This window comes from Micropterus dolomieu, linkage group LG16 (genome assembly GCF_021292245.1).
Source record: "Micropterus dolomieu isolate WLL.071019.BEF.003 ecotype Adirondacks linkage group LG16, ASM2129224v1, whole genome shotgun sequence".
Lineage (NCBI taxonomy): Eukaryota > Metazoa > Chordata > Actinopteri > Centrarchiformes > Centrarchidae > Micropterus > Micropterus dolomieu.
Window position 1 is genome coordinate 6,730,200 of NC_060165.1, and position 10,777 is coordinate 6,740,976.

The following is a 10,777-nucleotide window of genomic DNA, read 5'->3' on the forward strand; positions in this document are numbered from 1 at the left end:
GAAACATTTAGCAGTACAAATTAGCCTGCAGTTAGACCTGAGTGTGAGAAACTATTTGCTGTGTGTGCAGCTGTACATCTATGTGACTGCGTGTGCGCGTGCAGGTGTATATATTTAAATGTATGTATGTATGTGTGTAGTGTGAGGCCACCACCTTCTGTAACAAAGACTCCAACATTTCTGCCGTCCTGCACGTGAATGAATTTCCTGCATTGCTTAATGAAACTAAGAGCTGAGAGCTTCCCTCTGGATTTGAACAAAGACGCTATTTAAACACACCCACATACACACACAGTCTTAGCTGTGCTGGATCAGGTGGGGGGGCGGAGGGTCCCACTGTAGGGAGCCAGGAAATAACTGGGCCTCCATCTGAAAACAGCCAAACCCTCTGAGACCAACATGTGACTGTTGCTGTTAGTGTTATTCAACTTTCTCCGATGCACCTACAACAGTGTGTATGGTTTGAACATGTGTGAAAGGCAAATTCAGCTGACAAATACTGAGAAACTAATGAAGCTTTATGGTTTTTTGTTTAGGTTGGTGCTGCCCTATTCTAGGCCAACTAAAGCCACATGGCTCTCAAGCAGCTTGTTTACTTGACAGTCACCTGTTTTGATTATTGGAACCTGGCATCGTTCCTGAAGAGAGAGACTGAAAGCAAATCTGACTCTTGCAGATAGGAGTGCAGACAAGACCAGTCTTATCTGATGTGCCAAGCATGATGATCCTCCTACCCATAATCCCTTGTGTTTTGGGGGGTTTTCTCTCTGGTTACACAATTTACAATCTCACTCCACGTGAACCACAACACAGTTTTCTAGTTAAAGATTTACGTTTTCAGGTGTGTCAGTGCTAACACTGGCCACCAGAGTTCACAGTATCCTTATCCTTTGGACAAAGTGAACGTTTTTTTTTTTTTTTTTTTAGATAAATCAATCAATCAATAAATCAGAAAACTCTATAAATCATGGTATAAACACAAGAAGAAAACAAATGTTAATGTACAATAGTGTTAATATAGTAGATGTATGTTAATAGAACTGAAGATCTTACTTGATTTAACATATTACTTATGTCATGAATTGGATTATTGTATGTAATGTAGTGTTAGCATTTTAAGATTAATTATGTTGTAGACTTTATTTATAATTGTATGACATAACTGTCTGTTATGAAATTACACTACACTAAATGACATTACAGGTCAAAAGGGGGCAGGTGTGTGTTTCTGTGTCTGAAGCTTTAGAGGAAATCAAAACTAAGTCTCATTGTTTTAGCAGTCATTTTTTATTCTTAATGTTAACAAAATATTACATTTATCCTAGCAAGATTGTCATCATCCACTCACTCATCATCAAACCGTTATATTAAAATTAACATGTTGACACATTTATAAGACATTATAAAGTCAAGGCCTCTAGTGTTAATTAACAAGAGCTACAACTCTCAACCCTGATCATTTACATATTTCTGCATAAAGCTGGGTTAGGCAACGTTGCAGAAAGCAAGAGACAGTTAGATTTTGAAAGTATCCAACTGAAATGAAATGAAATCACACCCTCTCCCAAAACACATGTTAAAATAAATGCTATTGAAATAAATCACCTACTCTAGTTTAAAATGTAGCTTTCATTATTCTCTCGCCCTCGCTCTCACACATAATAATTCTTACTTTTCCTAATCAACATACAAATTCATCTTTAAGCTTCTGTGCAGTTACCACAGGCGCAATATCCTTTCCATTTTCATTAAACAGCTTGATAGACATTTCAAGATGCATTCACATGATTCCACTGTTTTTAAGTGCAATTTCAACTGCATTTTGTGCCGTAAAATGCTGTATAGCAAGTAGCAGGAGGGGTACTGAATGTCAAGTACAGTGTAATGATTTGTTTATGGTAGGTAACTGACATTTTCTACTGAAACAGTATTTCCTATCTTTATATTCTCTATATATTAAATTTCCAAAATGTTACAATGAGCATAAACTATCAAGCCTCAATCACCAACACCTAAGTAATCTAAGAATTACATGCTTCCATTATGAAAGCAGATTAAGGATTGCATGACAAGACACTGTGCCTGTGTGTTGCCTCTTACCCATCACCATATCAATATGTTCTAGTTTCAGCTCAGTGGTTGGTCACCCTGCAATAATATGGTGGGTTTTTTTTTTTTCTTTCTTTCTGTAACACGTCTGTGGCTTCTTTACAGTGAAATCCTCTCTCCTTGAACCAGGCGGCCTCGGAAAGCCCAGGTATCCTGTGTGGGAAACAAGGGTCAGTTCAACAAAAGCTAAACTTCTGGAAGTAAGAGGATGATTTTTTTTTCCTTTAACATGTCATCTATACAACTGCATCCTGTCCCAGAGCTCAGTCATCAGTCAGTTTAATCATATATGGACATTTTTTGAGCAAGATGATATACACCAAGCAGGAAATGGCAGCTTTCTTTCCCACTCACGTCCCATAGCTCGTCACCACTGACCTTGCTACTAAGTATGTAGTAGTAGTAGTAAGTATTTCAACTATTTGCATTTGCTCTTAGCCAAATTATATTTAACTGGATTCTAAAGATGCATCACTCTGACAAGCTTGGTGAGCTCAATCTCATTATCTGTATGATAATGACAAGTAACCACATAGACATGCTCTTATGTTGCATGTCAGTGTTGTTACTTGTCATTCAAACCAAACCGTATCAAACACTTTTCAAGCCTTTTGAAAGTCAGTGTCTGACCTGGAAGGTAATTTCGTTGCCTTTAGTGTGCTTCCTGAGTGCGAGCTCCTCCACCTCTGTTGCTATGTTTTCCTGCGTGGTTCCCCTCACATCGATGTAATAACAGTCAGCGCTGGCATAGTGGCAGGAGATGGCCTGGAAACACACATTTACACACATTCACACACACAGTCATCTTTAAATCGATGATTTGCTTATTGTAACTTGGAAAATAAGGGCATAAAAAAGTATGGGGCTAGTTTTTTTTAAGAAATGGGTAGCGTAGTACCTTGCGGAAGCCCTGTGTCTGGTTCATGCCAGAGCCGTGGATCAGCAGTGGATGGAAGAAGACGGTGTCGCCCTTCTCCATCTCCAGGTGCACCCTGGGGTGCTGCGGATCATAGTCACGCACTCCATGGTACATCTTGTTTACACCACCCTGAGGACCCACAAGACAGTGTATGTGTGTGTACACGTCCTTGCATGTGTAATCATGCTTCCTGTAGAATTTGGCATGTGTGTGTGTGTGTGTGTGTTTTATACCTCCCACTCGGGGTAGTCGTGCTCCTGCAGCGTGCCAGTGTGTGTCCCCGGCAGGACGACCAGACAGCCGTTTTGCCTGGTAATTTTCTCCATTGCCGTCCAAGAGCAGACGATCCTGTCTGCTGGGCGGAACGGGAAATAATGCAGATCCTGATGCATCGGGTGACGGGACGTCTTCTTACCTGGAACAGACACATTAGAAACATCTCAAAAACACCTGAATCTGTTTTTGAAAACACTAAAGAAACAATCCTGTTTGTTTTTTAATGGTGGGAAATGTCTTTGTTCTGACCATGATTCATGTAAATCAGACTAATCTCAATATCAAGAGGGTTTTTTATGCCATGTTGCAGAAGAATTGTGGTTAATTAATTTCCTCTCAATATTTACTACTTAAAGGTACCCTGTCACGTTTTCATGTAAACACTTAAAGTTGTGTTTACATTCAGTGTTTCTCTTAGGATTTTGGTTTTGTGTTCATGTTTTTCCTGTTTTAAGTCTGTTTCTTCGGTTTTGTGTTTCTTCTGTGCGGCCTAGTTTATTCTTATGTTTAGTCTTTACCAGTTCTGTCTCTTTCCTATTCTTATCTTAGTTCTAAGTTTATGTCTTAGTGCGTAGTCCTGGTTCTGTGTTTGGTTCTGTGTCTTAGTTCTTAGATCTGGTTTCTAGCTCATTGTTTCCCATTTAGATGTTACATGTGTTCTGTTTGATTCTTCCTAGTCCCTTGTCATTTGTTCTGGTTTATGTCTGCTTGTTAGTTATGAAAAAGTGGAACATATTTGTTATATGTCAAGAACTTTATTCAGAAATATTCAGCTACTTTGGGGCTGAGTCGTTTTTTTTCTTCATAAATGATATCCTTAGCCTTGGAAAGATTTGTTCACATGGATTATTTGTTGCTGGTATACAAGTATTTTGTTTGCCATCATATGTGGGTGCGGCTTACACAGTGCTCCTGCCAATAAATCAAAGGACTGTGTGTCCTTGGAACAAAAGCTTCTGCCAAATGTTTGTAACCTCTACAGTTGCATCAACAGTTGCACTGTGAATGATATGTGTTCCCACTCCAGAGATCGGGATCTCTTACGTGGATTCTAAGTAGAGGCAACTGGCTTTAACTGGAGAATGTCAGGTGTTTTTCCTACGACTGCTGCTCTCTTGTCCACCGCTGTTTGCAAACCAGTAAATCACAATCAGCAGTCAAATAGTCACACAAGTCTTGCTGATGTCCGCCTGAGATTGTACGTCGGCATTGAATGTATTGCTCAGAAACAGTAGCGTATAGCGGTGTGTTTACTGCAAACAGCTGATGGAGTTACGCTAAATACTGGTTCTGAAGTTGTTGTTTTAAGTTTTCATCAAGTTAAAATCACGACACAGACATGAGTCTGGCCAGCTGGTCTGCAGCTCTTGGTGACTGGAAATGTTTTAATAACCTTCCAAACTGTTGCGATTTTATTTTTGTGTTGCTTTCTCTGTGCTGGAGTTATTTTAAGAACTTGATGGCTTTATGCAGTTTGTTATTATATGAGTAACAAACTTTATTGTGTGTCTCTCCATTATACTCTCACACAAAAAAGCTGTAGTTTTTCATTATATTCCAGTCAAATCTAATGTTCATTTATAAATTTTGCTCATGGATAGTCGTTACTAAATAATGATGCCTGTGCATCGTTTTGTAGATACAGCCTACGTCAGCTGGTTAATTTGCCTATACTATGCAGGTTTTTAGACCACGGTGGAAATGCACACAACAGTGGGCTGAAGGAATTTTTTAGTTCCTTGACAAGAGACCAAAAGTACCGGGGACTTTATTGGCCTATCAATTAAGGTACTAATATCTAGCCGAACTATCACTAAAATCACACTGTCAATCCCTCTATATATGTATGAGGCCTATCTCTTGAAATCTTTCTTCTCTTACGAAAACCCTCGAAGTTGGGATGTGTTTGCTTGACATTTAAGGCTTCTGGGAGTACGAGGCAGATGTGTGGTTTGTTCTAAACACTGTGAATCAAGTGTAAAAGCGGCATGTGCCACCTGGCCAACCAGGCGTGAAACGCGCCTTGCCTCGCCTCGCCTCGCCTCGCCATGTGACTGACATTCTGAACGACGCTTTGGAGCAGTGTTTTGAAATATCTGTGCTTCGGGATTTTGACACAGCGTCCAAACATCAGTATCGAGCATCCCATCCCTACTGTATCCTCCTCGAAAGTGTCTACATTTGGGTTCACACCTCAGTTTGCCTGCCGTTGCGCTCACCCTTCCTATGACAGTTTCTCACCAAAATGCGTTGTTTATCCTTAAGACCTACACGTGTGTTGAGTTCATTTCCTATCTCATAACACATTTATACAGAGCAGAGTTCTTCAACATTTTAAATCAATTTTTGCTAGTTTACAGTGTTCTTCTTTACTGTCTTTGACGGCTGTTCCATTACTATGTTTTTTGCCCGTTACCAACAAATGTGGAAGTAAACTTGAAAGAAATAATGATTTGACATTTATCATGATAGTTATTGAATAGTTATTGACATTTTTTTGCGTGATAACATTTTTGGCCATATTGCCCAGCTGTAGTATTAAGTTGTTACAAACAAAACATTGACCCACTCATTAAAACATAGTGAAACTAGTGGACTGCACAGGGTACCTTTTTAACTTTGAACTGAGGATGGTTGATATTTGGATAAAACTGGATTAGATTTAAATTATGAAAGGGGAAAAGGAACTCTTTAGCAGTTCCCACATTTAGGTCAAAGGATCTCTGAAGGGGGTTCCAGTAGTTCTCCAGACAAACGAAAACCAGTTTATTGTAAATATTAGTGAATTGCAGCATACCTGCGTCAGGGGGTTTGTTGATCAGCATTGTGTGCATGGCCATAATGTTGGGTCCAGTGAAACACTCGACATACTTCACAATCTGACATAGAAAAGCACATGGTTTTGTCCAACAGTGTGCTGATGATTTCAAACTTAAGTTTGTTTTTCAAAAGAAATAAAAGATGCTGTTTATGAAAAACTGCACATCCTGATAAAAGCTATGTAAGGCGTTCAGGCTTCTCCTGTCCCTGGATCAAAGCTGCAGGTTTTGATACTACTAATAAGGGGGGCAAATTCTGCAGTGGCCTTAAAAACCTGTATATCAACTACCACATCACTTTACAATGATTTCCAGGTAAAGATGTTTAAACTGTGACACATTGCATCTTAAAGTATTAATTGAAAGATGTTTTGAAAAAGGTTTTAAACCAACAGATTAAAACATGGACCTGTTGTGATCTGCTTGTATGTGTTGTACCTGCGGTAAGGTGCAGTACCGGAACAGTTGAGGATTTTCCTGGAAGTCCTGGAGTTTGGAGACCGCTTTCTCATCCGGAACGAACTCTGACTTAGCGATCGCCAAATCCTTCATCACCGTCAGACCGGGAACCGTCACTTCCTGTCGACAGATCCGTTCAAACTCTTTCCTGAAGAACGCACACACAGAAGAACACACAGATCACATTCAGCACCTCACAACACATCTACAGGTAATCTGGTGCAAATATACAATAAGATAACAATATCCTTAGAGACACTTAATGTTTACTGAGTTTGCGGTTCTCAGTAATTGGTTTAACACATTAAATTGTAGTTCAGTTACTACAGTTACTAACAGCGATGTTTTTATGCTTATACGCAGGGAGAAAAGCTTTATTTTCTTTGCAGTTGTCAGAGTTTCTGATGGTCACCTGAACCTGTCGATGTCCTCTTCAGACACCAGATTCTTGATGAGGATGAAGCCATTTTCCTCATAGGAGAGTCGCTGTTCTGGGGTCAGCAGGTCGGTATCAAAAGTGTATCTACCAAAAAAATGTTTTTTATTAAATACACAACAATATCACCATTTTTTATTTACTTTAATGTTTAGTTTGAAGGAAAGGGTACTGTAGAGGGAAATGAATGACAAATGATATGATATGTTGCATTCAAATCATACTGGATTTACAGTAAATTCCCCTTGGTGGCTAAGAAAAAAAGTCACTACCTCCTAGTGGTGCTAACAAGTAGGACATATGAGACTTTTTTTTGCAACATTAATCTTTTTACTTAGCCTAACAAAAAGCTGCTTTCTGACCTGAAACATGAGCCCCCCCTTATCTAGCTTAACAACTGGGCTTGTTTGGTTGTTGTCTTCTGAATAAATGAAACATAATGCACCCCCAGATCAGGGTTCGAGTCAAAAGGTTAATTGTGGATAGAAAATAATTTAGCCAGACACAACTGTTGAGGCTGTCATATGCTGTGGTGGAGTTACAATGTCCTCTAAAACTAAAGGTGTCCCTAACATTACCTCAGTCTCTGTGGGTGACTGTAGGTGAGGCTTTGAGCAGAGGTTGATGTAGCTCTCTGAAGAAAATCAGTCAAGAAAATGAGACCATAACAACCAGAAAGACCGTTAAGATTGAGAAAAGTAGTAGAAATAAAAAAGCAGTAATTTATAACGTAATTTGATAACATACATATGCTAATAGGCTGTCACTTTCAACTGACCTGAAAACAGACGTCTTTCTTCCCGAAACTAAGTGTTGTAGTATAGCCAGCAGTATATCATGAATGTGTAAGGTGATTCTGGGGGCACTACATTGTGTAAGTGGTAAGTTATTGAATATTTATGCAGCATGTGTTTTCGGCGTTGCAATTTGTAGACGGTCCCTGCGCTCTCGTCTCACAGCCGGCTGCACGTAGAGACCAATGTTATTTGTGCCGCTCGTAGGACGACTCATTTCGGTGAAGATGTACTTGCAGCTTGTTGTCTACTTAACTACGATAGTAAAAGGCGTTGTTTGTTTTTTAAAAACGTTTTGCTTACGACTTATTGATCCCGGAAGTTCGAATCTGTGAATATATTTCCAACTTTACCGAACTAGGCTAAATGTCACCACAAAGTACGTAGGCCTGCTTGCTCTGGCCTTTGCTTTGCGTGAAGAGAAGGCTGAAACATGAGAGCACAGACTGTCCGTACGTGGGTTCATGAGATTTTGCGGGTGAGGAAACACCTCGGCGAGTAGGCACATCGTTTCGTTCAAGATCGGATGTGCTCGGTGCGGTGTTTGTCCCGTCCCCCCTGCACTGTGATTGGACGGTTGGTTAAAAAGTGACAGTGACGAGCGCAGCGTTTTTCCCAAAGTTGAACATTTTTCAACTCTCGGCGACCGGAAAAAAACGCTCAGCGCCTCGTCACGCTCCTGGCGTTTTTACCAGCTTGGAAAAACGCGGCGCTCCCATTGGAATGAATTGAAAAAAGACGTTGGCGTCAGAAAACGCTTTGGTGAACACGGGCCGTTACATAAACAATGGCGGCTGGCTGAATTCAAAATAACAGTGTTAGCTTATAATGTTACTGTGCTTAAGAGTGCAAGAACCAAATAAGCATTTTTAAATAATAATAGCTTTAAATTATTCCTACTCATTTCCCCGGAGGCCTGTGGGACACCGGCATTGCCCATCAGCGCTGGTAGCCGCTAGTTGTGCCGATGTCGGCTAGAGGATCAGCCTGTTCCGCTGTTCGTGGACCCTCGATGATTTTTTTTAAATTTATTTAACCTTTATTTAACCATGAAGTCCCTTAATCGCTTTTCCGAGGGACACCTGGCCAAGACGGCACACCAATTACAATTTAAATAGAAATACAGCGTAGAAAAACAAACAAACAAGCATCAAACATAAAGGATGATGCAGTATAGGCTATAATCAAAGCAAAATAAAAGGATACGATCGCAGCGGGTGATCGATCAAGATGACTGACCAGCAGCCGGAGTCTTTCAGCAGCCCGCGACATTTTCCAGTCAGCTTGTTGTATTCTGGGGTGATCCCTGTGTGAACACGGAAACCTGTGCTGTAAGTCTGACTGGGGCAAAGTCAGAGACGAGGACTGTGTGCAAAGTGCAGCAATGACAGCACACCCGCGGTCTCACCCGCCCCGGGCTCTGCCAATACAGTGTAGGGTGTACAACCTTGCCATTCTGAGGAAATAGCTAAATTATATTTCTTCTATAGGTAGATATTTTTTTGTCCCCCATTAGAGGAAATGTGTTTTCACATATCTGTACATGAACAGTTAAGGAACAGTGATCCATCATAAAAGTACATTCACATAACATGCCTCAACTTGAGTGTTATTGCTACAGTTTATTAAGGGCAGTGAAGGCAGAGGGCAGAAGTTCTTACTGAGGGGCAGAGGCAGACATTGTAAACATTCAGGGCTCAGCCCATGTTGTTTTTCTCATTTAAGGCAGCTAAATGTACTATTTTTCAAGCCGTTTGAGAATTCTTGTTAGGCTGTAGTCACCTCCCAAACTCACAGCTACTAGCCAAAGTGTTACAGCTGCTGGGTCCCACACCTGAAATAACAGCTATCCGCTGTACACTGATACTGCTGAACCACTTTGTAGCATTCATTTTGAGTTTTTGCATTTATTTTACTTTTCTCTTTAGGTGGCTGTTTCTCGCAAGCCACCCGTGGTCGGTCATGTAGGCCTACATGTCCTTCATGCAAACATTGGTCAAATTGCATCTCAATCATTAACCTCAGCACCACAGCAAGCCAAGAGACAGAGCAGCAGCTTGCCTGACTTGACTGTGATTTTAAGTTATTCCCTGTTTGTGACAGTGAGCATCCTGCGATGGACTGGCAACCTTTCCAGGGTGTACCCCGCCTTTCGCCCGATGTCAGCTGGGATTGGCTCTAGCCCCCAGCGACCCTGTACGTAGGATAAGCGGTTGACAATGGATGGATGGATGGACAGTGAGCATGGTAAGGTAACATGTTTCTAATGTGTACCTGAAAAACAATGTCCAGTCTTTTCCCAAAGTTTGCAGTTTTAAGGCGTTTATTTCCTGCGTCCACTTACAATGAAAACTACGTAATATAAAGTAGAATAAACAACATAATCGGAACCCAGTTAAAAACTGTTCACTCCTCTTTGTCAATTAACCCCACCTGGTTGTAACAATACAGGCACTTAAATAGGCTGAGGCCAGCATCGGCCTTACCACAAAACACAATATCATGGCCCCTGTGGCTTGGAGGCAAACAGGCAGTATGGCTCCTACAGACCAGCCCCTAATTGCTTCTGGCACAAGACAAAGCAATTTTCTAACAAAATATATAAAAAGGGGGGATAATGTAAACAAACAAATGAAAGTAAAAAACAAGTGTAAAGCAAAACCACACTTTAGCTTTAATAACTTGTGCACATTTTACTGCACAAACCATATTGAACCCTTATACAGTGGGGGAAAAAAGTATTTGACCCCTTGCTGATTTTGCAGGTTTGCCCACTTACAAAGAATGCAACAATCTACAATTTTAATCATATGTACATTCTAACAGTGAAAGACAGAATCCCAAAGAAAATTCCAGAAAATCACATCATATGAATTTATTAAAATTGATAACCATCTGATGAGGAAAAACAAGTATTTGACCCCCTGGACAAACAGCATGTTAATATTTTGTAGAAAAGCCATTA

The 10,777-nt window shown here is 40.5% G+C and overlaps 1 protein-coding gene across 1 annotated transcript; it reads right to left on the bottom strand.

Annotated features, from left to right (window-relative positions):
* Positions 1-1,268: 1,268 nt before the first annotated feature.
* Positions 1,269-9,177, bottom strand: phyh (phytanoyl-CoA 2-hydroxylase). The gene is made up of 9 exons (XM_046072123.1): positions 9,019-9,177; positions 7,597-7,652; positions 6,995-7,105; positions 6,562-6,730; positions 6,102-6,183; positions 3,262-3,443; positions 3,008-3,157; positions 2,740-2,874; positions 1,269-2,262 (listed from the first exon to the last, which is right to left on the bottom strand). Exons 1-9 carry the CDS (start codon positions 9,082-9,084, stop codon positions 2,209-2,211), a joined length of 1,005 nt encoding a protein of 334 aa, XP_045928079.1. The 5' UTR covers positions 9,085-9,177; the 3' UTR covers positions 1,269-2,208.
* Between the last annotated feature and the right edge of the window lie 1,600 nt (positions 9,178-10,777).

Bases quoted from the DNA above. Each gene is read 5' to 3' on its own strand.
- phyh (XM_046072123.1), bottom strand. From the start codon at position 9,084: ATGTCGCGGGCTGCTGAAAGACTCCGGCTGCTGGTCAGTCATCTTGAT. The intron at 3,444-6,101 runs GTATGCTGCAAT...TGTCTGTTCCAG, and splicing joins CAACAAACCCCCTGACGCAG to GTAAGAAGACGTCCCGTCAC. The intron at 3,158-3,261 runs GTATAAAACACA...GTGGGTCCTCAG, and splicing joins ACGACTACCCCGAGTGGGAG to GGTGGTGTAAACAAGATGTA.